Genomic DNA, 27191 nt, shown 5'->3' with positions numbered 1-27191 from the left:
ACTAAATCCACAAAATTTACCAATCTAAATTGGAAAGGGAGCTACAGTATTTCATTGCTGATCTCTGAGACATAATAAATAAATAAAACGCAGAGTGCATCTCTTGTAATTTCCCCTCATGCTCGTACCCAGTTTGGCTTCCGATCAAAACGGTGGCGCAACTGGAGCTGAAACATGGCGGAGTAGAGCTAAAAGGTACATTTATAAAAAAAAATAGAGATCATGTCATACAATATAAAAAGTGACAAAAGGTTTCTAAAAAAGTAATAAAAATTTATTGTTAAGATATGCAAAGTACAGAGAACATCATCAGGGTAGTGTTTGGATGGAATTGAATGCTTTAAGCATGGGTTACCATTTGAGTGGCTTTTCATAAATTAACATGGAAAATACAGGAATAGAAAAACAAAAACAACCCACTTCATTTTCAACTTTAGTGTGTCTCTTTGACATTCTTTAAAACACTGAACAAATTGGGGTTGAGGGGAATAGATTAAATATTTTACCTTAAAGATATTTTAACAAATAATTCAGTCAGCATCATTGTAGCTCCGACTCAAGAAGCGTCAGCTTGCAAGAAACATTTATATTGCATAATTCATATGCAGTCCCCGTCTTATTGAGGTAATGGAGGCCAATGGTGCCCAGTGGAGCCACCATGCGAGCCAGCTGGATAAAAATGGGTTGATATAGCAATGATTTCAGGCTACAGGTTTGCCGAAGCAGTCCGTCAAACAGGTATCAAGTCCTTTCTGACTGGGAAGATGTCCCACGTCAAGCCGTCACCATATGGCGGGTGGCCAGATGGGAGCAGGACCCGTGTCACCCAGTGGCTAAACACGAGAGAGACAAAACAAACATCATGTCTCTGATCACATATAAGATAAAAACCTGAGCGGCGAGTTTATACAAGCAATGAAAACACACCTTCTTTTCTCCACTCCTAAGAATACTTTCCAGTTGTTCAGCTTGCCATAGTTGAAAGGGTTTCTGTAAACCTGACAAATTAGAAAAAGAAAAAAAAAAGTAGTTAAAAAAATAAAAACACGGTTTTATCCAGTTTGAAAAGAAACCACTTGTATCATTTTGCCATTGGTGTTATGGGGTTTAAATGGTGTTTTATTATCAGATTAACTCCAGCACATTTATTAGAATTCCTAGAATTCTAATAAGAATTCTAGGAATTCTTATTAGAAACAGTTCTGTGGAAAAGTATTTGTCTCCTTACAGGACCCTTCTGTTGCTGCTACAAAAATGTAGCCAATTACCATTAACTGATGATTTAAATTAGAGTTCAGGTTCAGCATTTTGTATTAACTTAGGTTATCTTGTGTGAAATTCAAATGAGCTTGAAAATGGGAAACTGCATGTGACAAAAACAATAAAACGTAAGAAATCAAGAGGCAACTATAGGGCATATATTTTTAAATTCTGATTACGGTACTTGAATACCTTTCCCCAGGCTGCCAGTCTCCGTCTTTCCTTCTTGTTAATGTGTCTGTCAATGCTCGTCTCCCCTCTGGATATGAGAACTGCGTGCCAAACAGTCAGAGCTCCCAGAGCCACGCCCACTGTGCTGCAGAAACAAAATACCTTTTAGTTCGTCTACTGCCAAAACAACAAAAGACAATATCTTCTTGTAATCAAAGTAAAACCACAGCCTGCCATCAATTTCAAAGTGACAGCAGTGTTGTATTAGAAGAGTGGAACCAGTTAGAGCAAAGACTTTTGTCTGCTTTGAGGCTTTTCCCTACATTGAGAGTAGGTTATAAGTATTGATAAATGAAAACACTTTTTACCTGGTGAGAACCCACATGTAGATGATGCTCTTATGAATCATCCTGTCCTTAAAGGTGTATGAAGGTGCAGGCGTGTGGAAGTTGGTCTTATCAAAACAGAAAAAAAGTACAAATGAATCACCAATCAAATGAATAAAGGAACCACTCCTTAGCTTAATCACGTGACTGTGCTTTGTTATTGAGATGATACCTGGCCAGACGGGAGAAGCCCTATTAGAAGTCCCATCCCTGTTACAGGAATGCCTGGCTTTTCCAAATCCAAATGCTTAAATCGCTGAAAGAGCAGCCCGCCCATGTGTGAAAGACAAAAAGGCAGCAAAAAATTAACCTCATTGAAAAAAAAAAAAAAAATTATATATATATATATATCTCATTTTAAAAAGTGCAAGGATCACAAGGAGAAAGCAGCAGGCCAGCTGTCTGACCTCAAGAGCGCTGTACGCGTCGAGGAACAGGTTTCTGCCGCTGATGCTACAGTAGACACAGCCCAGGGTCATGAACAGGCAGAAAGAGAAGAAGTAGCGGTGGTTAAAATGACCCACGCAATTATTTAACCAAGCTAGCAGGTGGAAATTAAGGAAAACAAGAAGAAAAAATGCTTTCAGCCTCTAAATAAACTTTCTGAAAAAGCTTATACAACCAATTGAGTTAAAAATGACAAAGGATACGGCAATGATGGTCCATTTTCAGAATGCACCTGCAAGGACAACAACAAAAAAGGCATTTTAGGTACTTTTATTAGCAGTCAGTGGTGGCAAGTCCTTTATTCCAAAATGTATTCAAAAGCAGCCTCTTCCACAGATAATGGTCTGAAGCACAATTCCAGAAAAAAAAAGTTTTATACAAGTTGAACAAATAAAAACATTCACATAAGAAAATATGAATACAAATTATGAAAAAATAATAATAAACACATATTTAATTAATAAACTCTAAATCTGTTTTTTAAATTAATTTAAAATAAAAACTATTAAAAATAAAATTGAACTGCAGCACCAGACACTTTAAATAACAAGACAAAATGGAACAACAAAACTAAATTTTCCTTCAAACATTTAGCCATACATATGAATAACTTATACAAAACAGAAAAAACATCAGCCACTAATGAGTAAAGACATTCACTCACCTGTTACAGATACCACAGTGGTGTGTTCTTGCTGGTTTAGGCATGATGCACTTTTTACAGACCGACACAAACGGCCTGTCATTTTTTTCCTACGAGAAAGAGAACGCGTTGTGTATCTTTAAAGAGCAAAAAAAAAAAAAAATGGCAGCACAGCTAAACTGGTTGTTCTGCAGAGAAGCAGATTTTGAGAGCTTACTGTGGGGGGATACCCTGGGGAGGTCTTAGCAGCTTTGTAGTAGTGAAAAGCGATCATGATGAGATTCCAGTGTCCATAACAAATGTGCCAAGCAATCCATGCAGGGGAGTAAGTGTTTAAGACGAGAGGAAGAAGCACTATGTAGGCTATCACCAAAATGGAGCTGGTCAGTATCACCACCAGACAAACAAACACCTAAAAAAAGAAAGTACAAAAATGGGACAATCAACTACAATCATATGCATCGCTGCAAATTTTATCCTTGTTAAAAAAAGTATTGTTTTTCACAAAGAAGACAATTAATTGAAATCAGTCCTTAACATTTTGTTTTCAGGCTGATAAATGTGTAGTGGATGCAAAATTCTGCCTTCAAGGATAATTTTGACCTTTGAAAAGCCGTCCTAAAAGCGGCCTCCCAGATTCCTGATTCAGTAATAATTAAATCTACCATAAGAATGATAAAGCTGGGACACAACAGATTAACATAATGATGTCCAGTTTAAAGGATCATTACAGACCCAATTTAAAGTTCATCCAACCTCAATCGCAGTGAAAAAAAACAGCCGGGAACGTGGAGTACGCCAAAACAAAATAAGGCTTATTATCAATACATCTCCATTGTCCAAAACAAGAGAAAAGCCTGTGATACTCTTTCAAGAGAAGTCTTCACACACAGTTCAATTTATAGCCTCACTCACCAAGCCAAACCAGCGTGTGACATAATCCACAGTCCAAAACACTGGTTCAAAGATGGAGTCAAACACTACATCAGAGTCTGTGAGGGTGTTGAAACAAAGCGACTGCACCAGCAGCCTCATGTAGGCCCATATTTTCCTGAGCCACAGGGGGAGTCTGCTCTTCCCTCGCCTGCTGCAGAATCGCATTCGCCCGCTGCGAAGCAGGTTGAGCACGGAACCAGGACTGCACCGCATTCTGCATTTGTGATGAGGAGATGCCTGCAGAGAAAAAATAAAGATGCAGAGGTCTTTAAAAGGTCTTTAAAACTTAAGTTTTATAAAGAAATCAAAACCTTAAAGCCATTAAAGCTGTGATACTTACTTACAAAACTATTGTAAATTGGTCAATTGTCCTATCATGGCTTTGATCAACGATTGGAGGGTCAAATACTAGATTTGTTTAATTTTATTCATGAAATAAATATATAAAAAATAAAAACTCCCAGCATTTTAGTCCATAAAAGTATCAAGCAACACATACTTTTGCAGTTTAATAAATATCTGAAAAAGGATAATCTTCTTGATCATGCCATGAAACCTGTCTTAGAATCAATTAGAACCTTGTTTAATTTATTTCACAATTTAATTCGGAGCCCAACTGACCATAATTAGGCACATCCAACATTTTAAAGTCGGAGATGAGAAAGACAAGTGACATACAGTTAACTAAAAATAATTCTCAATAGAGTATAAAGCTAATATTTGTATAACATGTCAAAAGAAAAGGGAGAGGCAGTCTGGCTTGACTGCATTCCCAACAGGGTGGTGTCTGGGTGGAGGCTGCTGTGGCTGTGCAGGTGAAAGGGAGAGTTAGTGGTCTATTGGGCAGCAGATTTCTGTCACCAACACACTCACTTCATCAATCAATGGCAGGATATTCAACAATGACCAACAAAGCACCTTTAATTGTTTCTATATGAAAGAATAGTATGTTGTGCATAATTCATGCTCCCAGTTAACTGTCTCCCTGCGACATAAAATACTCCCAAATCCCTTTAGTGTGGATGTCATAGGCAGCTTTTGAATACCAGTGTGTACCGCGGCTCACACTGACATTTAACGACAATGTTAATAGAAATTTGCAGAACTTACCTGTTATGGAGAAGAGGAATAAGCCGAATTAACCTTTAAGGACGTCATAGTTAAAGTGAAGATAAAGCGGGCTTGTTGCTATTTAAGTGCCGGAGTGGGTATCGGACCTGTCAGTAAAACGCCGCTGAATCCTGACCTGGAACTACTGCGCATGTTCTGTAGACTTATTTCGATGCATCATGGTTATCTGAGTCAGGAACTGCGCATTAAACGCACATCAGATTTTAATTTTCGTTACTAATTTTTATTATTGAATGTTGTCCTTTATCTTTGTATTACTATAAATCCAATATAATTTAAAAAACATACAACAAGTTTGTCAAATCAACGAATAATCTAAAAACTGATCATTTGCTTCAGGAATTGTGGGAATTGAAGTCTTCCCGAGAGGTCAACATGTGGAGTTGTCTATCTACCTAGCTAACGGCAGTCTGTCGTGGTTGATTTCAGTCATTATGTCGTTTTGTTTTAACTTCGACATTTCAGGGCAAGCAAACGCCTTTCCAGAAGTGGATGGAAATAAAGTGCAAAGCGGAAGCAAAGACGATGGCGCTAAATATGTGAGGAATGTTTGTTTCTTAATCTTACGTTCTTACAGCTTATTTTAGTTGCCCGGGAGAGTAGCAGAAGTCTGATTTGCTGGAAAGATAATGATAGCACTGGGGTACAAGATTATTAAGTTGGATTTGAAAACTTATTTCTAATTTTATTCACGACGTACCAGCTAGCATGGAAATAAAACTGCTATTCAGCTTTTGTTTTGGTAGTCTACTTCCACAATAAAAGCGGTATAAATAGAACTTATCCACGGCTTTAAAAATACATATGGTATACATTTAAACTTTTTAGGTGAAAATATATTTCTAAACTATATATATATAAAAAAACAGATATATTAAATTTAGGACTATTTGAGTAATGTTTTGCTTACTGGTCATTTTGTAGAATAATGTAGTTTTTAAAAGCATATAAACTTGGAAAGTTATTTCTTTCTTTCTTTCATCCATCTTGGCCCAGGCCTTTCCATGTTTAAATTTTCACCCAGATCATTTGGGTTTAAAATTTGGAGGTCCCAAATTATTTAATACTTATTTAAATATTTTTACCAGACTCATAAATAAAGGCCAAATAAAAACATTAAAAAAATAATCGATTACAGTTTTTTTTTTCTGTAAGCTGCTCTCTTGATCATGGTATTCACTCTCACTCTAATTTTTTTTCTTACATGACTGTGTGTATCTTAATATTTTAGAAATCAGACAAAAGTGAGGGACAGGATTTACATTGATGGAAAGTATCTTTTATTTTTACATCAAATCCTTTGAGCCCTTCTTGACTTTTCAACTATTTTGATGAGGGAAGGAGCATTTAAAAGTCCTTTGGCTTACTTTCCACTTGTAGCTGTCAGTTTACATTGAACTTCTTAGTTGTCTCACATTATTGATATAGCAAAATCTTTTACATACTTTTTCCATCCTAGTTATTTAGAACACGCTATTTAAATTAAAGCCATGTATATTAGTAATAGAAAAAATACAACAAAAGCTCACAATTCAGACATTTTAGTGGAACCGCTTCAGTTTTTGTGCTACAGACAAAAGAAAGTTGTAATAAAATGTCAGCTGTTAACCACTAGAGAGCGTTAGTTCATTTATTTTCCAATAGGAGACCCATAACAACGAAAGGTTAAAGAGAAAAAAATTTGTTTGCGTTGGTGTTCTTACTGATGGTAGACTGTATGAATCATTATTAGCTGTGCAGACACTAAACTACTAAGGCATGATGGAAGCTTTTGTGTTTTTTTTTTTTTTTTTGTTACCAGAATTGTTCTGTGGCTGTGGGTGTGACCCACATGACATATGCAAATAGTGTTTTTAAGTCACATAATGAATCACAAGGCTGATCAGCAATCTCATGTCCAAGTTTAGCAACCAGCCAGCCAGCTCATTATGTCATCATTAGATTGCTATTATTATTAGAAGGAAAGAAAGCTGACAGAGAAAAACTCAAGAATTTGGGCTAACACGTTCACTAGTTAATGTTGTAAATTAAATTAGTAGATCTATTAGATGTGCTTTTAGCTTTATCTGTAACATTAAAGCTAAAACACAGCTTACATAAATGTCCTCTTTAGTACTTGGGATTTCTTGTTAGAAATCTAAAACATTTTTGCTGTGAGGCTTTTCCTGAACGATACTGATTATCAGCTTTCTTTGACCTGTCAATTCTAATTTTGATCAATTTAAAGATTACGACAAAGGGAAAATGGTGCTGAATTAAAAATCAAAGGTTGTCCGCTGTCACGCTTTGAGACCCTGGCTGAAAAAACACATCAAAGTTGGTTGTTGCAGTTGTACACTGAAAATGAGTTCTTAGTTTTGATCATTTGTGGCGATGGATCTGTACTCTGTGTTTGTTTATGTAAAGTTGGTGTTAGCCAAAGCCGCAAAGCCTTAGTTTTCTTAACTTTCTGTCATAATGTGCTGCCATGATTTCACAGAGGCTTCTGAAAGGGCCTTTGGACAAAATGGAAAACATCTAGACCATTACTCAAATCAAAATCTCAATCAGTTTTTCTTTCATGTTCTCTTACGAGTTTTCATTTGAATTTCAATCACACTGTCTCTAACTGAAACTCACGGTCGGCTCTTTCATTCCCTAAAGCATACTGCTTTCTGTTGCAGGCAGAAGTTGATGATGATTTACCAGCCGGTCCAGTAAAAGAGGCTAAAGAGCACCTTCCTCCATCTGACCCTGAGTTCCTCCTCACTGATGGAGTCTTTGAAACAATTACCATCGGAACCCTTCCTCCTCTGCACTTCCTCAACGAAACCGTTTTCGAGAGGACGGCCTCAGAGCGAGAGGACAGGGAGAAAATCCTGTCTCACAGGGAGGAGAAGAACTCTGATCTCATCTCTGGTGTGTACGAGGGCGGCCTGAAGGTGTGGGAGTGCACTTATGACATTCTGGAGATAATGGAAAAAGAGGGAGAAACATTCAGTGGGAAAACAGTGCTGGATTTGGGTTGTGGAGCGGGGCTGTTGGGAATACTGGCCTTGAAGCGAGGAGCCAGGCAGATCCTTTTTCAAGACTATAACAGCACAGTCATCGAACAGCTCACGGTGCCAAACGTAATCCTAAACTGTGAAGAGGATGATGAGGTAGAGGGTGATGGTGAGAAAAAGGGGAAGGGTAAGGAAAAAAAACAAGAAGATGGTTGTGTAGAGAAAGGGAAAGAGGATTTGAAGTCTGGCAGCCCCCCTCCTAAGAAAAGAGCAACAGATCTATCCAAGCACCCATTAATGAGGAAGTGCCTCTTTTACTCTGGGGACTGGAGGACATTTCTTCCTTTGGTCTTAAAGAAAGAACCACAGCCCAAATTTGACATCATATTCACATCAGAAACAATCTACAACACTTGCTACTACCCTGCCCTACATGAAACGCTGCACAAACTGCTGGGACCCAGTGGTCTAGTCTACCTGGCCACCAAATCACACTACTTTGGTGTCGGTGGTGGGCTGCATCTGTTTGAGACATTTGTGGAGCAAAGGGGCGTTTTCTCCCTGGATCACCTGTGGGATGGGGCCGAAGGCCTGCAAAGACACGTAGTGGTGCTGCGTTTTAAAAAGCAAAATGACAACTGACAAGGAAATGTCAGCTGGTTTTGAAATTATTAATGGACAAGCTGTGAAATGAGTGTTTCAGAGATGCACTGATCAGAGACTTTATAGATGATTTCCAGTCACAGATTTTGTGAAGCTCTAGCTGACTGGTACAGTTTTGTCTCTGCAGACTATAAAAAAATAAAACCTTTTTAAAAACCTTTTTGAATACATTGAAGTCTTTTGTAGTAACATGTTGGATAATGATATTGCAGCCCAATGTTTCAAGGCTGTCTGCATCATGGTGCAACTGGTTATGGAGAAGTTTCTCTGCAATAAAAAGAAAAAAAAATAGAACTTCCTGTAGAAGTCCAGTTATAGTTTACTAACTTTTTGTTTTTGCCAAACTCAATATGTAGATGTGTACCAAATCCTTTTAAATTGTAGCTTAACAGGAACATGAAGCAGACTTTTTGTTACAAACAGACACTGCGTGGCTACACATATCTTTTTATACAGAGGTTATAAAAAACAGTTTTAAAATTCAAAAAGAATTTCCATTGAACTTTTTCCGAGAAGAATAATTCGAAATTTGCCATTTACCATTACCATTGTACCATTTAAAATGAGATTTCAGAAATATGCCATATGTCATGAGACTCAAACAAACTTCCCCAAATCCCAGGGATGACCCGTGTAGAATGAGTAAACCAGTCAGCTGGCTGAAAGAAGGCGTTTCTTATACTTAGAGAACAAAACAAAACGCCTGTTTCGAAATATTCCCGACAATTACGAACAGTCATGGTGTTGTAACTAAAGGAGGGGAATCTATTTTTCCTATTCTGGTAAACCTGAATATGGGGGAGTTTGGTTTGCATTCACTTTTCAATAAAAGTTATCAGGTCATTTAAACATGTTGGTGTAAAATCTTTATGTTATGCTCACGATACCCTGGAACTGGTGTTTTTACCATGAGAAATTTCTAGCAGCCCTTGTGAACAATCAATAATTATATTTAGACCAGAAGACATCACACTTTGTATAATAATAAAATAATAAAAACAAAGTTCGATGTGCTAAGATTATGTAGGTAATACTCTAAATTGTCATTAGCATCATATTTTAATGCTCAGCTTTGCTACTGCTGTTAGCGTTAATAACTGAAGACATTAGCATGTATTTCCTAGAGTGTAACATTTCTAAAAGTTTGCCAACTATTCCACGAAGCATAGTTTTGTTTCTTTTTAAAGGGTCAATCGGTGTATATTTGCTGCAATACGTCAGCTTCCTGCTGTTTACTGAAATGCTCCCAGCCCCCAAAGCTTGAAAGTATTTGCATGAATGAACAGCCGGCATGCCTCTGCAGAAAATGGTTTCCTTCCTAGGAGCTTGTTTCTCCTGTTGTGCTTCCTCTAACGACATTTTGACACATCTTAACCGATACCGACAAAAACCTCCAGCAAAATCATTTTCCCTCAGGATCAGCATCCACACAGAAGACTGTTTATAAGTGCGACCTGTTAGGGGGTTACGTGTTGTGCGTTAACTTGCAGAAAAACGTATAGAAAAATCTGAGTTTTAGATTCCAACTAACAACACCAATAAGAGCCAGTCAAACAAAAAAAACTCTGCCCATTCCAGTCACCAGCCAATTTCTAGCTGCATCTCTTTTTTTTTTAGAAATGTAAATTTTTTTTAGAATTTTAATAAGAAATAGGGGGAAAAAACTTTTAAAAAATGCATTCTTGGGTTTCTCTTTCTACTTTTTACTTCCTACAAAGACATTTGAATATGTCAGGAATTAAAGTGATGTTAAAAGGGGGTGTTCCAGGTCTTTAGATGCATGGGGAAGACAGAAAGGAAATGGGCTCAGTGACCTTTGCAAGTGTTTTCCCCAGTGTTCAAACACCAGCATGAAAGCCCAGCTTGTTTCGGCCATCCAGCGCAAAATGTCAATTGCAACTTATCCCACAGGCCTAGGGACAGAGTTTGAAAGTGGATGCTGGCATCACGGCGCATCAATAGCGAGGGGATCTCTTTGGGGTCTCTGTACCACCTTTTTTTCTTTTTTTTTTCAGGATATATGACCCTAATGGGTTCTGCTCCAAAACAATGAGTCTTGACACGTTTCAGGCATGTATAGGATCCAGGAAATGTGCATAGACGTGTAGCCAAGCATGGGGTAGGGAACTACGTGATAGTTTCCCAACTATCTGGAATCCCCTTTTGGTAGAGAACAAGGAAATCCAGTGAATAAATCTAAGAGGGATTTTTCTGAGGAGGAACACGTCAAGTCCAGACTAGTTGTTTGTACTTAAGATAGGCAAGTGAGGAGGATGAGGAAATCAGCTATTTTTCCCCCTTTACTAAGCTGAACAATAGGACTCTATGAAGAAGTCATTACATCACTGTCATGCTTGACTTTGTCTGAACAGCAAACACAGTTATACGAGACCTAGTTTTTCATACAGTTTGGTAGAAATCCATCTGAGTATGTGCATTTTCACATTCATCCCTGCAGCTATTGCTCAAAGAACTACAGTAATCTTTTGGAAACATTAAGTCAGCAGCTCTTACATGACTGTACTGTTAAACACCCACGAGGGTATGAGCAGACTTTCCAGTTCCCTATTGTGCAAATACATTTATGCGTTAAATGCCACTCAACAAGTATGTTAAACAGGGTTGTCCTAGCACAGTTTCTGTTTGCATGAACTGACCGACAAACTTCCAGTGTGTTCACTTCGTCATCTCCTCTCATCTTAACAGCTGTTCTGTGGCCTGCGGGGGAATTCCTGGTTCCTCGAGTAGACACAGCCTTTCCCCTGCTTACTTTATGGGAACAGGGGGCAGGGCAAGTCAGATGGTTTTCCTCAGAAACTATTATGTGTTGATTCATGGTGAGGGGGCGTGCTGTTCACACCCACTGCTTCCTTCTTACTGGGAAGTGACTGTCAGGCTTACCGTACAGAGGGAGTGTATGAAAAACAGAGAGGAGGGAGGTTTTGATGGGTGAAGTGAAAGGGCCGTATTTAAGCACTTTTGCTGCGAATGTCAGGCACTGTTTCATATTTTCTTGGGAGTTGGAGGTCATGGCAGGGAGAGCTGGAAAGGCAGGTGAATCTTTGAAGGGATGTGTGTATGGAACAAACAAGGACTCCTGAAGTGTGTGTGTGTGCACACACGGGAAAACACCTGGTTTTAATGAAGAAGAACTTTTCTGATACAGCCAGGATCTGGGAAGATATTCTGCAGGTACGTGGTAAAACATCCAACATTGTTACATTTTGATATGGATATTAGTGTAGATTTTCTATAAAAAAATAAATAAAAGAAACCAAATGCAACAGTTTTTGAACGTGTTCAGGAACTCTTTTCGTTTCGTTTATTAATTCTTGTTTATTTCTTAATGAATGGATGTTTCTTGTCAAGGAGCCGGCCCGCAGAACCGGTTGCTTCCTTGTTTGACTGCCAGGAAGGTGTGAATTTCCCAAATGTGCTCAGGTGTGGTTTTCCTTAGAAGGATTTCTATACTGTACTGCACCCTCAGAGAGCACAGACTTTAATACATAAACCATCATCAATGCGGTAACTTTGAGATTAGCATTTATCTCGACCGTCTCTATCAATATTGACTCTAGGCCTTGGATGAGAAGTTTTTAGCTTAGTTCAGAGCAGCCCAGTTAATATCAAACTAATTTACTTACACTGTGTGTGTCTGTAAAACACTGACCCACAGCAAGTTCCTTTCCTGGCAGTGTAACTGATGATTCATTTCATGTCCTGACCGGAGCACCATGACCCTCATCAGTTAGTGGACAAACTTTCGTTTTTGCGGAGCTTCCAGGAACACTTGAGTTTAGCAGAAGTCTGAGGTCCCGAAATGGGGCGTTCCAAACTCCAGAAGGGAATCTATTTAATCAGGTCTGGCCCATACACTGTTAATGCACATTTCAATTTTGCACCTCACGTTGATAAAACATATCCTAAGCTTTGAAGTCTATATTTGCTATAAATACTCCACTAACAATCATTATTAGCTACATGAGGCTGAGTTTAGTCACCACAGTAATCGCCTCTTGCTCAATCTTACCATGGAAGAAGCTGAGTTGATGTTATCATCTCATCCTCACACTGCTGTTCTTGAGAAATGGGGATGGGCGCTTTGTCATTCTGTACGCCATGTAACAAGCTTCTTACTCCCTTTTTCTTGCTTAACTCTGAAGTTATGTTGCGGTTATTTATACATACTCTGTGATGTTTTTGCTGTGTTTGACTGACTGAGTGGTGATCTAAACAAATTGACACTGACATATGAGTTTCTTCAGACAGGTCTGCCGTTCGAGGATCAGGACGCCTCTGAAGTCGCCGTGCTGATAAGTGCTCCGCTGTGAGAACTGAATTCCATAGATGGTGGCATGTAAAGATGTCATCTATGGATCCAGTTCTTTTGGCTTGGTACTGGTTTGTCGAGCACGTTGTACGGAGTCCGACAGCAGCTCTCATGATCATCTAAATCGATTAATACTGGTAGGCCTGTAAGTGTTGAATACAGACTATTTTTGTATTTGTGTGTTTGAACTGGAAGTCCAAGTTGCCTAAAATCCTGAGTTATTTTCCTGGCAGTTAGTTGGAATTGAATAATAATTGTAAATAATGAATGTTTTTGTTGCATTTCAGAAAAGTGTGTAACATTTGGTTTTTATTTTATTGTATTTCATTTTATTTCTTTTTGTTGTATGATGCAATATTTCCTCATATGTGTTGTTCCTGCTTTTCCTGCGGTATTTGGGACTGAATTCTGTGACAACTATGATTATAATTTGTGACAACAGGTAAAATATGTAAGCAGAAATTACAACTGATTTAATCTGTTGTTTACAAAGTTTTACAAAGTTCGCAAAGGACTCTGTAAATACAATGAACTACGAGGTGTTTGTAAATTGAAAATTGCTCTTGCTAGCTGTTTTTGCAGATGAAACAATATACACAAAAAAACCTGTTTAAAAACAAGAGCAATGAGAAATGTATGTAGTTTCTAAAACACCATAGCTGGAAAGAATATTCATGTTATTAATTTGTAACCAAACCCAATAAAAACTGAAACAGGAAATATCGACATTATACTCATAATATCCTCCTGAATCATAACGTAAGGACTGCCACATCATGAGATCAAAGCTGAATGTTTCACATTGGAAGGTTATTAATTGTAGTTTCACCTTATTATTCACTTCCACCCACAAAGAAGTTAGGCCTGCTCTTACGAAATGAGTTGTCGCTACAGTTTCAGCTGTTGCCATTTACTACAAAGTACTTCTCTCAGGGCATTTGACTCAGAGGAATTGTGACCTTTTTGTTTAACCGTGTGTACATCACTGTGAACCTACACAATTCTCTACCATTCTGATCGCAGTTTAAACAAAATCAGAGGCGGAGACAGTGATTGTTCAACTTGAATACAGTTTATTTCACACAGATCGAGCTACGCTGTAGATGGACGTCAGTCACGGGGGTTGTACTCTGTATTTGAATACCCCATTTATCATGTGGCATAGGAAATGTGGTTTCTCTTGCACCACTGCATGAATAATCAATGCATGATGGAAACACACCAAATTCATCGTAAACAACCTGCAAAGAATTAACATAGTGAGGGTTTAATTTCGGGTTTATTCAGGTTTCATTTTAATAATTAAATGGAAGCAACTCAACTAATCTTTATTGGTGCAGCACTTTTCACACAAAGTCTGACCCCCCATGTTTCATTTACACAAAGTTTAATTGGTATTGTTAGTAAAAGATTTTGTGAAACGCTACATCACAATCAACTCTGATCAAGGAAGGAAGGGTGTGAAATAACTTCTTTAACTTGTGTATGTGTTGTTAATTTTATCCCTGGGACTTGATATTTTTTAAATAAAATATTTTAAAGAAAAAAAATCTATTTCCTTCTTGTCTTTACTTATCTTAAATAAAACGATGGCCTGCCAGAAAAATATTTTTGCGTAGATCTGTACTTTCACAACAGATGTCCTAATCATTCTGGTACTATTTAAACTGAATATGCAAACCTTATGTTGACTCAAGAATTTTATTTTTTTATACATATATATATATATGCAGGGTATCATTACAACGTGATGATCTTTATGCTGGGAGCTAGTCATGCTGTCACACTGGCTGAGCTACAATAATATTCGGATTGGTATTTTTTTCTAAACGTTATTCACTTTAGGAATAATCACAAACAGTTATTATAAAATGTGGCTCATATTCTGTGTGATTTCCTTTAAACATTATTACAGCTATTTATACATTAAGCATCTGTGTGTAGTAAAACATTAAGTAACATGCTAAAAAATGGAGCAGTTTTGAGGTTCTTGTGAGTTCCTTTTTTATTTGACAACTCCACCTCACAACATCACCTAAAGAATAAACCAGGACAACTTGCAGGTATACATTCAAAATTTAATATACATTGGATATATAATTTAATTAATATAAAAATGTAAAAGTTATAATAATGCATCACTTAAAAAAGCCAAATAGCATAATTAATTTTTTATTGACAAAATTTGATAGATTCTTAATATAACACGAACTATTAATCATCTAAATTGTCATCATATTGTCAGTTATGACAATTATTTTATATATACGTATCTACAGTACTATTATGCGATGTTAGAATATATTTACAGTAGTAATCAAAAATTATACTTTCTCATTAAGGCCACATTTCTGTAAAAATATATTTTTATTGGTCTAATCTTAAACTGTACTTTTATTAACTGTAGAAAAATAAATAAATAAAGGCTTGAAAACACCATTATGCATAGTTAATGCGTTTCACTTAGTGAATTGAGTTAGTTAATATTAAATAATATTTCAATTTACTGAACATGACTGCTTCTTATTTCCTATAATATGATTATACATTATTTTTAATTAATTATAATTATATTATAACGCAACATTATGTTCCTTGCTAACACGTTTAATTAATGTTTAATTTGAACTTCCAAAAAGGGAAGTTGTTTCTGTTTTACAATTAATAAATAGGGCTTAATATACTTTATGAAAGCATCAGTTCGACCACCACGAATAACAACGTACAGTTTCAGGAGAAGCTTCTACACGTTCAATGCCCAACCCACCATCCCAACCCTGCTACTGGATACGCCCACTCACAACGAATCAGTCAATCATAATCAACCACTAATCCTATACTCCATGTTTATTGGTTAAAATTCCCCGTCAGTATTATGACGTAATATCCTTGTCCAACCAATTGTTAGAGCTTTTTTGTGTGGAAGGAGCAACAAGAGTTTAGCAAAGTGGTCGTACTATTGTTTCTGGGACCTTTATGGTGTAGTTTTGACTACTTTTGTTCATCGGGGAGAACCGATACAAACTCCATACACTTTGGTTTTACTTTTAGAGAACAACCCGGTTTATTCGAGGCCGTAGTATGGATGAAATACGGCCTAACAGTGGTGCGCAAGCCCACGGGCTGGTGCCGCTGTTTCCTCCCGGACTGCAGGCTATATATGGGGAATGTCGGCGACTTTACCCCGATCAGGCCAACCCGCTGCAAGTTACTGCCATTGTTAAATATTGGTAGGTAACACGATATGCTGTAGCTGGTCTGAGTTATATTCATAAGTAGATATTCTAGCAAATAGTAGGAAAAGTTTGTGTGTCAAAGGCTAAGAAATATCATTAAGTTAGCTTAGCGCACAATGCTAACGTTTACAGTTACGCTAACAAAAATCCAGGAATATCCTTAGAAAATAAGTTCAAAACGACATAAACTTGGTTCAAACACTACATATGAAAGCAATATTTAATTATTTAATCCTACTTATAGTTTCATATTGTGGTTTATAGCGTTTAGAAAGAAGAAATCGGCTGTGGTAGAAGCTCAGTTCACTGACAACAAAAAGAAAATTTTACATGGTCAGTGGTTTTCCTTTTCCAGGCTTGGTGGACCAGACCCCTTAGACTATATCAGCATGTACAGGAACATGGGCTGTGCGGCTCAGGACGTCCAGGAACACTGGCACTATGTAAGCTTTGGACTCAGTGACCTGTATGGAGATAATCGGGTCCACGAGTAAGTTCATTTTTTGTGCTATTTTTCTACATTTGACATATTTATTTCTATTAATTTATGAATTGTTGTTTTTTTTTTGTTTGTTTGTTTTACTACTGCATTTTGTGTGGGGAGAAATGGTTAACAGGTTAACACTTTACATAATAACCACCTATTGTTATGGCAGTTTATTGATTTTGACATGCATTGTGACTTTAGCAATCCCTTGCACTTAAGATTAAACAAACATGGAGTTACTGTTGTTCTTAGGCCACTTTTCCCCCCCCCCAGATTTACAGGAACGGACGGGCCCAGCGGATTTGGGTTTGAACTTACCTTCAGGCTCAAGAGAGAAGCGGGAGAGACAGCACCTCCAACGTGGCCTGCAGAACTCATGCAAGGCTTGGCTCGCTACGTCTTCCAGTCAGGTAAGATTCATAAATCTTACGAAATGGCTCTGATGAAGAGTACAGTGGAAAAAAAAACAAAAAAAAAACATGTTCCTGCAGTTTTAAAGTAATCAACGATATATTCTGGACTTTAATTTGTTTGTGTTTGCTCAACCATTATTAGACTCACTGGATTATTTTTATTTTAGAACTGCCTCTATATGCATGTTTCCAGAATATGTTCTTAGACTGATATATTTCAATGTACCTGGATGGAAGAGTCATCAGCACCTTAGATTCCCAGGAAGTCTTGTTGCCTGTGACCCCCTCCCACCCCCCATTTGCTGCTTCAGTTCAATTATTGACTTAATGTCCAAAAAATGAATTTATCGACCAGAGAGAAGTTAGATAAAGTCTTGCAGAAAGAGAGGACATCTAAGGATCTTTGCGTTGCTTTCCAGCTGGGGTCAATTTGCTTGTGGGTAGGCCCTTAAGTTAACTCAATGCTGATTCTTGGCCATCTTCTCTCCCTTGGTTTTCTTTCCTCTCTAGACAGGGTGTTTATTACCTCCCAAGTAGACGGATTCAGTCAGATGGAAATCCATTTTTAATGCATTTCATTCCACATCTGGACCCCAGTTTCATCCCTGGTTTCACTTCTTTTTGTTCTTTTTTCTCACACTTTTCTTCTGTTGTTGCTCTTTCTTTATCACCTTAGGGGAATTAAGAATAGAGATGAGTGCAATTCTCACTTTATGAAACATATGTTTTTTTTCTTCTTTTTTTTTATGTTTCTGTAGAAAACACATTTTGTAGCGGGGATCATGTGTCATGGCACAGTCCACTGGATAACAGCGAGTCTCGCATTCAGCACATGTTGCTTACTGAAGACCCACAGATGCACCCCATCCAGACTCCGTTTGGTACCGTGAGCTTTCTCCAGGTGGGTTTCAATACCTCACATAAATAAACACCTTCACTATACATACACCGTTGGCCTTGAGAAGACGCTGGGGAGTTGTACTTAATTAGGAGATTGGGACAAATGGCTTTCAGTGCTTTCAAACGTTGGCTGCCGTTCCTTTTATCCAACAGAAGAAAAGGTAGCACTTAGTTTGAGAAGCACAAGGTTCCTGAATCCAGACAGAGTTGAGTGTCAGCAGATTTAACCTCTGTAGCTCCCAAAAATACATAAAAAAAAAAGTTATTTTGACACGAGACTTTCATGCCGTTCTGTGGAGATGCACAGTTCGAATTGCTTTTTTTTTTTTTTTTTTTTTTACCTCAAGTCAGGTGCATCAAGTCCAGTAAATAAAAGGGGAAGAAAACGATAAACAACATTCTGCATGCTGCATGAGTTCCTGCTACACTTTATGAAATTCTGCGCTCTCTATAGATTGTGGGCGTGTGCGCGGAAGAGCTGCAGGCGTCCCAGCAGTGGAATGGACAGGGCATCCTGGAGCTGATGCGTGGAATCAAAGTGTAAGTAAAACTGTTGAAGGGGGGGTGGGGGGGGAAATCCCAGTCATTATCCTGATTTATTGCATAGCTTTTTGTCTGGTTTATAGAATTTGATGCAGTTTGCTTATGTTTACGTTAAATCAAAACAGATTCTTGAAAACAGCGCCATCAGCTCTTAGGATTATGGATGTTGGTATCAAAACAAATGTTGATATATATATATTTTTTATCTTTGAATAATACTTTGCTGAAATTGCAAATTAACTGCAGCTGCTGAAAGCAAGGAGTTTTGTTTGCATAATAGTTACTGTCTTATTGAAGTTCAAAAGTAATCTGTTCAGCTCTTGAGATAATGTTGAAAGGGGACTTGAAGTAACTGCTGCAGGACATTTGGCAGTAGATATTTAAGTCTCCGTGGATTGTTGGGCGGGGTGTTTTAGGACTGAACCTGCTTCCTGCAGATTAAATGCGACCTCATTATATTGGAAGATCTGGGAAGCGTGCATGCACACTTAATGGGAATCTGGAACTCTTTGTAGTCTTGTCCGACTTCTCCCTAAGCAGTTTTTGGGGCTGCAAAAATATTTTACACTAGATGCTGTTTGAGGAATATGAAAATATAGGATGCAGGTTTTATTCTAGAGAACCTGAGAAACATTACATCAGAGTTGCTGCACTGTTCAGGTTAATACTTTGTTGCTACATTATTAATTAATGAAAAAAAAATTTGTCCCTTATAAACATAAATTCAACCTAATTGCAGCTGGGTATGTGCTTGGTATGCATACATTTTTGTGCTGCAGCTTTAGGTTCCTGCATCAATAAATTAGACCTTTAAATATTTAATCTGAACTTTAACATTTACCTAGAGAAGTCTGAGCTGCTGAAGTGAAGCGAGTGTGGGTGTTAATTTATCTCATAACTGTTCAGATGAATCTGACGCGTCGTGCTGGTAGATCATTTGAGCGTAACAACCCCGACAAAAATAACTGCGGCGTCGCTAATGAGTTAAAATATGATCTGACGCCAATTTAATGTTCTGATTCATAACTAAAAAAGGTTAAAGTTGAAAGACAGAGAAGCTCTTCTTTCAGTAACGTGGGTGTTGATGAGTCAAAACGAAGCACCGTATTGGTGATGAAACACTTTGAATGTAGTGAGTGCCAACGTGAACTTATTTTGTGAGGAAATGGATAAAAAAATCATCTGGCTCTGCAAAACTGTGACCAAACAGCTGGACAAATTCACAGTTCTGAGTATAAAAAAAAAAAAAGTATTTATTGTGTTATGAGTTCTCTTTTGTTAAATTATAGTGTTTTGCTCAGATCAGCTCCTGTTAAATGAACTTTCAATTGAAAAGCAATCCATACCACTTACACTTCGAGTGTGTTGTGAGCCGGGAGTGCAAACTTTGGTCATTAGATGACTTTCGAGTTTAACTTGAGGTTAATATTGATTGTCTGGTTTGCAGAGCTGGCGGCCCCTGGCTCATCACTGACATGAGGAGAGGGGAAACCATTTTTGAAATTGATCCACATCTACAAGTAAGGTTTCATTCAAATCTGCACACATACAGTTGCTCTTAAAAGATTACGAATGCAAAATTAATTGAGAGTAGATTAAGGAATTGTTTGTGCATCTTCATCAATTAGAATAGCATCAAAAAGTTAATTTATTTCCAGTATCTAATTCAAAAAGTCAAACGTTCATCTCACATTGAGCGATACGCTGTAAGTCGCACTGACGTCAGTTAATCTTTAGTATTTCTAGTTACATCTAATTGAAAGAGACATTTTCAGAAAATCAGAATGTTACAAAAAAACAACAAATGTTTAATTCAGAAAATCCTATAACCTCTGTAATCATGGTGAAACTGCTGAGCCGTGTCTACGTACGCAAAGATTTCTTGATTGGGTTAAAATCTATTCAGACTAAATATTCAGAATGAATCGTTCATATGGGCACAAAATTAATTAATCCAGTCAGGTGTTGGCACCTGCTCTCACTGCCAAAGGTACCAAAGACATACTTTATTCTGAATAAAAGCAGTGACATGCACAGAGTTGTAAAATTTCCCTAAAAAAAAAAAAAAGAAGAAGTTGTTTTTCAGTCTGTGCTAAACATGAAAACAAACACAGACGTGTTTTCAGAATGGTCCCATGCAGCTTCTAATAATGCCTGAGAAGTTACAACGCTCTTTAATTAAGCCTCCCACTCTCTCAGAGAGGTCAGACTGACCCCGCATGCGCCTTTATGAGCTGCTTTTTTTTTTTTTTTTTTCCGTGGATTTGGGAACTGACGAGCCGACGGGACGCCCCTCTCACGTCCCCGTCGGCTGCTGTAAAACCTGCCCTGCTCTTCTCGAGCGTGGAGCAGGGACGGTTATGCTACAGGCTAAGCAGTGCGCTGTTGATGTTCCTGCTGTTGTCTCATCTTACAGGATGAGAGATCAGCAGACCAGTTTTACTTCCCTGACATATCACACACATGCACAGTCAGTTTCAGTTTGCCACATTCATAATTACAATTGTTCACATGGACGGCGTTCAGTTTCAGTCGGCACGAACCACCGATATCGATCAGTGTGTAAATGAACCCAGATAATGAGCTACGCTTCCTGAACAAAATCGATCGTAACTTTTTGATGATTTCTTGAGATGCACTTCTAAAATATTTGGCTCGTGAGAGTTTCACCTAAGCTAGTGTTAATGTTTGCGTATGTCTGTTGCACATCCAAGCAGGAGAGAGTGGACCAGGGTATTGAAACCGAGGGCTCTAACCTGAGCGGCGTGAGTGCCAAGTGTGTGTGGGACGACCTGAGCCGACCTCCAGACGACGAGGAGGACAGCCGATCCATCTGCATCGGATCGCAGCCTCGCCGGCTCTCAAACAAAGGCGCGGCATCTCCTAAAGACTAGAGGAGCAAATCTAAAACACTGAGGCGCGAAGCGGCTTTCAGTGGCTCATAGCTTTTCTTTTCTTATTCCACTCAACAGACACAGAGCAGATCAGAGAAACCCTGAGAAAAGGACTGGAGTTTAACAGCAAGGCGGCCTTGCCACCCATCAGCAGCCAGAAGCAGAACCACGACAGAGCTCAGTGAGTTTCTCCTCCCACACACCAACCCACTTGCATGGGCTCTGCTCAGCTCAACAGGCCCCAGAGAGAGAGAGAGAGAGATGCCTCCTTCATGCGCAGTGACTCAGAACCCCGCTGACATCTGAGCTGATATCACCATTGTTTCCAAGATACCGGCATATTACGTTGGCTTGTCTCTGTTCATTTCCTCCTTTCTCTAGAACTGGGTTTCTCCTGCAGAGTGGGTTCCATGACAGGAATTGTGAGGCAATCTGTCTACATTCCCGTGTGCTGACAAAGCCCTGCCATTTCCTACACTCTTCCCTCGCCCCCCGGCCCCGCCCTACAGTTTTTCCACTGTTTCATCAGGAAATTTGTCACTTTTGGGACCCCCCACCCCCTTACAATTTATCTTGTTTTTTAGAAGTCGGAAGGACAGTTTGGAGAGTGAAAGCTCAGCAGCCATCGTTCCTCATGAGTTGGTCCGAACTCGCCAACTGGAGAGCGTCCATCTGAAATTCAACCAGGAGTCCGGCACTCTGCTGCCCCTCTGTCTGCGGTACGGCCGAAACACCACCACTCACACACTTAATTCACCGTTTTTAAAATGTAGGAAAAAATGGATCAAGGTTCATTTCAGGATAAAGAAACACTATGGGGAGAGTATAGATAACATCAATTTCAATTGAGCAAAGGTGCAGTTGTGCATAGTTGCCTAGTTTTCTCCTTTTTTAATCAAAATATATATTTTTTGTTGACGAATTGTTATAGATGTATTGGAAAGAGTGTTCATAAACTATTCCTTTCTCTGTGTAGGACTCTTTCTTAATACTAGAGGGAGACCAGAGACTAGTTTTAGAGAGAGCAGCCAGTTTGAAGTGTGCCAAGACAAAAACAATGCTGTCTTTTTAAAACGACTTCCTAAGATAAAGTTATGTCACTGGATAGACACACAACTAGTATGTCATCCGTGAGCCGAGACAAGATTTCCAGCACTATTTTTGGAAAGGGTAATCCCTCTGGGTTTTTGGGGGGATTTATTTTGTCATAAAGGTCCCACAAATCACAAACTCACATTTGGACAGGATTGTTGAAAACTGATTATACACTTTAAGAATTGCAACTAGAGGGAATTGAACTCTGTCCAGACTCCTTAAAAGCTGTGAAATTTCCCTTTAGTTGAGCCTTTTAATTGGAAGCTTCAAAGCGCGTTACTGACTTTGTGTTTATCTACAGCAGGGGTGTTTGAATTATTGTTTGAACACCTTGTTCAAACAATAATTACTGGGATTATTAATTTTAACACGTTTCGTTGATTTTTTTGTAATAATTATTCCTTTTTTAATGAAGCTACAAACGTTTAGTGAATATTTTTGATAAGCCCGTCAGAAGAGGAAGTGCTGGTCTCAGCGTCCTGGTGGCGTTCAGATCGTCATCTGCCGAGATCGACTCAAAACCTTCCGCGATCGACGTATTGGGCACCCCTGATCTACAGCTTTTGCACACATTTTAAATGTAATCTGCAGTGCAGATGACCTCAAAATATTTGTTTAAGCACCTTCTAGTAAATATGCTACTAACAATTCATAAACAATTCCTGCTGAAAAAGTTTGTGACTTTAGGTTTTAATCTTAATCTTAGGAGCTTCAGCTGATCAACATTTTATGACAACGGCTTAAACAATCAAAATCGATCAGTTTCTGTCATTTTAGGTCGGGCATCATGGCTAAAAGTAAAAACGGCTTTCTGTCTTTGAACATGGCAGGAATGTGGCAGCTCTCACAGAGTGACTTCTCTGGAGTGTTTGAGTCCAGTCAGGCAGTCATTTTAAATGTTTGAAAAGATCCTGTGGCTTCAGGAGCAAAAACTGGTTGAGCCAAAACAATGTGGCTCCCACTGATGCCTACTGCAGGCCAATCTGAGAGAGAAGGGCGCAGACCTCAAAAGAACAAAAAAAAATGTCTTAAAAGGCCACATTTCCAAAATGCTTGAGGCACCCTCGCCCTACAGAGCACCCAAATATGAGACGTTTACATGTGGATAAAAACTGATGCGGACGGTCCTGATGGCTTCCAGCTTTACTGGCATGAGAAGTTCCCAGCAGATTACATAATATCCCTTAGATCATCTAAGGTCACATCATCTTAATGCCACTTGAAAATAGTTTTGGGATGGTGGTTTACAAAAACATACATCAGGCCATTGTTTTCCTTTATGATGCTACTATGTGGCAGAGCAACGTTCTCAGCTCACAACTGGAAATTGTTATTATAATATATATATTTTTTTACTTTTAATGAAATGTGTACCATGAATACTTTTTCCAAACAGTACCTGTAGCACAGCTGCTTAAAAAATAAAAGCAATCGATCGCCGTCTTCATCTTCCTCCTGCACACTATTTCGTCTACTTCAGTCACATTTGAACAGCCTCACACACACTTCCTCAGCCTCTCTTTCACTCTCAATGTCAATTTCGTCTAAAGGCAAATTCACTTTTGATCTCATCCTCTTCATCATGCAGCAGTCCATCCCTTTGAAACGCAACGGTAAAAATCCACATACGATAACAGTAAAGGCTTATAAACCTCAAATTACAGTTTATTAGCCTGACCACTAATGCGACAAAGCAGGCTTTTTGCAGTTCCAGTATTGACATTGCGATAACTGCTATGTAGCTCCACTTAAAAATTAAATTAAAAAAAAAAGAATAGTTTCTCTGTGAAACGATGTGATATCTTGACTCTTTACTACGACGTGTTTCTATTAACCAGTCTGAGTCAAAGCAGCTGTTCCCTTCAGCTTTGTGGCCGTCTGCTCAGCTGGAGCAGCTGAACACACAAGGTAGAGCTCTCCTGAAATGCAGCCGGTAAACAGACTGCTGACCCGGTGCTGCTCTCATCTTTCCACCTCTCTGATCTCCAGCTTCTCGTCGCACACTTCCAGTGATGCGTTCGCCCTACGTTCAGGTTCAAACTCAGGTCAAATGGAAGCTTGGTAGAGCTTTTTACCACTGGAAATGGTTTCAATTCGCTACTCTAGCCCCAAAAAATGAATTATCTCAATTTTAGTAATAAACGCATCAACATTTGCCATGCGTGGTATGGCCTTAAATTTCTGCTTTTGATGTTGTCTCACTATAAATAGTTTAGGAAGCAAAAGCAAAATAATTGTTTTTCACTTCCATAATATTTCTTTTACGAGATTTGACTTGAAAACAGAATAAAATAGTGATCACTAAAATCTGCCAACAGTTAACATTCAGCAGTCTGCATGTACAAATACTGCAGTCAGAGGGAGAGAGGAAAATAATGAAGAAGTTGTATTTCACTTATTTCTTTAATCTTGAAGAACTGAAACTAAAATAATGATAATGCCGTGGGTAAGTCGGAACTTGCAGAAACACCCTGCTACTTGCCCGGGTCAGATGAAGCTGTGCGTAATCGGATGGACTAAAGGATTCATGCTGCGTTGTATTTGATCGTGTGCAGGGGCAGGTTACTCCACGGGAGACACTTCACGTATAAAAGCATCAACGGAGACACGGCCATCACGTTTGTCTCCACTGGAGTCGAAGGAGCTTTTGCCACTGAAGAGCATCCGTACGCGGCGCATGGGCCCTGGCTTCAGGTACGCACAAAGACGGGCTGAGTTGTTTTGGTGCGATTTGTTTACACTCAAAGCATTTAATTGGTGTTTGTCCTTTGCCCCCATAGATATTGCTGACTGAAGAATTTGTTGAGCAGATGCTGGGGGATTTACACGAGCTCGGCTCTCGTGATGAGGTAACATAAAAATAAAAAGAACCCTCTTTTACTTTCGGTTTGCTTAGCTGCCTCACCTCTTGTGTCCTTTTCCTTTTGTTCAGTCAAAATTACCCAAGGAATACAGCTGGCCAGAGAAGAAGCTGAAGATTTCCATCCTGCCAGACTCCGTGTTTGATAACCCGTTGCAATGAGGCAGAGAAAACGCAGACAAATGTTTTCCAAGAGCATCGCTCCCAGAACGAGCTGCAAATCGAAACTGTCATCCACAAGAGGACTGCTTCGCTCCGGAGGACGATCCTGGGGATCAGCCACACATTTCTGACTGTTACTGTGTTCTTCTCTCTGACTAGGCCCATTGTTTACCACTTCTCTCTGAGGTGCGAATACCTTGAGGTTACCAACCCAGCCTCAAACCAGCTCGTTCAGATGGTTGTTCTGTGAGAACTTTGCTGCGAGGCAAACGGGATGCTTGTATTGCTCAAATAGAACAAAACGAACAAAAAAAACAAAAAACAACTAAAATATACATCACTGACACAGCATCCTTGATCATCAGAGACTGTCTGAAGCAATAACTGGGTTACATTTTATGAAACACTACTATTTATTCAAGTGGCCTTAGAAAAGGGACTTAAAATGGCAAACCAGTTTATCGGTCTTGTTTTCAGTTACTCCTTTTTTTTTTTTTTTGTATAGTATTTACAAATGCTGGACGTTTTTCTTTTATGTGTTTGTGTTCACACCAAAGTTTTTGGCTGCCAGTACCGTCTGTGTCTCAAATCTTTCAATAGCATTGCCTTAGCAAGCCGCAGAGCTTCGGTTAGCTACGCTGCTGTCGTAGCTCCCTCTTTGCCAAGAGCCTTACCCCACAGTGTTACATATGACATTTATTTTCCTCATGCAACCAGGTGTGTTGTTTTAAAAGTTGAAATGCATTAGGTTTTCAGGAAATGTCAAAGAAAATATATCAGTTTCCCATAACATGGGACCTCCTCAGTGCCTTGAGCTACGAGCTATTTTCCGTTTATATACAGCACCTGATTGTTTAAAAAAAACAAACACATTGTTTGATAATTAAAAGAAGAAAAAATAAAAACTAGTTAAGCTGCCAACTATCATATTTCATTCCCCCATCTACACGGAAATGTAAAAACAGCATATTTTGGTGATGTCTTAACAGTATAAGTACTCTCATGCAGCATGTGATGGCATATTTATGTTTTTTTTTTTTTTTATCATTCAGAATGAAAGAAAAGTTTAGATGCTGAATGTCTTTTTTTTATGAGTGAACCGGCTGGCTGTAATCTTAAGTGCATTAAAGAGTGTAGCTATTGCACAAATAAATCAGGATCACTGATTGAAAAGTGTTGTGGATCTCGGTTCTTGTGAGTGGTTGGATGTGTCTGAATGCTCATACTGGACACAGTGTTGTCACTGCCTTCGACAGTTTATGAATAACAATCCTTAGTATGCAAGAAAATAAAAAAAAAGTGCAAAAGTGTGTTGGTAGTAATTTAATTATGAAGGATTAGTAGTGACAGAAGATGTGGAGAATATTAATGAGTGCAAATTAGTTTGCACTTTTTATTAAGCTCTGCTGTATGAACTTGCGTGTTTAGTTTTAATTAGGTTTCAGGTTCAGACTGACTGCAGGGGGATTGCCAGACACTAAGTGAAACAAGGAACTAGCTTCTGCAAATGGATTTTAAATGATCTCATTCTTGTTTTCATTGTTTGAAAGAAAACCTTCAGACAGAATAACTCTTACAGTGGTTTGCAAAATCCAAAATTTTCCAATGTGTTTTACTGGGATTTTATGTGCTGAACCAACAGAAAATGTT

The 27191-nt window shown here is 38.6% G+C and overlaps 3 protein-coding genes and 1 long non-coding RNA gene across 5 annotated transcripts; 3 read left to right on the top strand and 1 right to left on the bottom strand.

The window, feature by feature from the left end:
* Positions 1–252: 252 nt before the first annotated feature.
* zdhhc16a (zDHHC palmitoyltransferase 16a) lies at positions 253–5101 on the bottom strand. Its single transcript, XM_014971474.2, has 11 exons — positions 4954–5101; positions 3823–4080; positions 3125–3319; positions 2929–3017; positions 2468–2496; positions 2225–2358; positions 1990–2073; positions 1800–1885; positions 1453–1576; positions 928–998; positions 253–833 (listed from the first exon to the last, which is right to left on the bottom strand). Exons 2-11 carry the CDS (start codon positions 4054–4056, stop codon positions 731–733), a joined length of 1149 nt encoding a protein of 382 aa, XP_014826960.1. The 5' UTR covers positions 4057–4080; positions 4954–5101; the 3' UTR covers positions 253–730.
* A 131-nt stretch (positions 5102–5232) lies between these two features.
* On the top strand, positions 5233–8779 carry mettl18 (methyltransferase 18, RPL3 N3-histidine). The gene is made up of 2 exons (XM_014971475.2): positions 5233–5513; positions 7638–8779. The coding sequence occupies exons 1-2, from the start codon at positions 5409–5411 to the stop codon at positions 8598–8600; spliced, it is 1068 nt and encodes a 355-aa protein (XP_014826961.1). The 5' UTR covers positions 5233–5408; the 3' UTR covers positions 8601–8779.
* Positions 8780–11529: 2750 nt separating this feature from the next.
* On the top strand, positions 11530–14501 carry LOC106906269 (uncharacterized). The gene is made up of 2 exons (XR_015765380.1): positions 11530–11813; positions 12887–14501. It is a non-coding gene; the product is annotated as an uncharacterized LOC106906269 (long non-coding RNA).
* A 1341-nt stretch (positions 14502–15842) lies between these two features.
* sufu (suppressor of fused homolog (Drosophila)) lies at positions 15843–26714 on the top strand. 2 transcript variants are annotated; one of them, XM_014971470.2, is made up of 12 exons: positions 15843–16181; positions 16543–16677; positions 16948–17084; positions 17846–17988; positions 18442–18527; positions 19978–20050; positions 21248–21401; positions 21503–21605; positions 22009–22143; positions 25075–25213; positions 25300–25368; positions 25452–26714. In XM_014971470.2, exons 1-12 carry the CDS (start codon positions 16033–16035, stop codon positions 25539–25541), a joined length of 1413 nt encoding a protein of 470 aa, XP_014826956.1. In that variant the 5' UTR covers positions 15843–16032; the 3' UTR covers positions 25542–26714. The 2 variants fall into 2 exon arrangements, with proteins under 2 accessions (XP_014826956.1, XP_014826955.1); XM_014971469.2 differs by having other exon boundaries at positions 21245–21401.
* Positions 26715–27191: the final 477 nt, after the last annotated feature.

The sequence above is a fragment of the Poecilia mexicana genome, unplaced genomic scaffold (genome assembly GCF_051168715.1).
Source record: "Poecilia mexicana isolate PSO_F unplaced genomic scaffold, ASM5116871v1 scaffold_15, whole genome shotgun sequence".
NCBI classification, from domain to species: domain Eukaryota; kingdom Metazoa; phylum Chordata; class Actinopteri; order Cyprinodontiformes; family Poeciliidae; genus Poecilia; species Poecilia mexicana.
The sequence above is the reverse complement of the archived record's forward strand: the minus strand, read 5'-3'. Positions and strand labels throughout refer to the sequence as shown.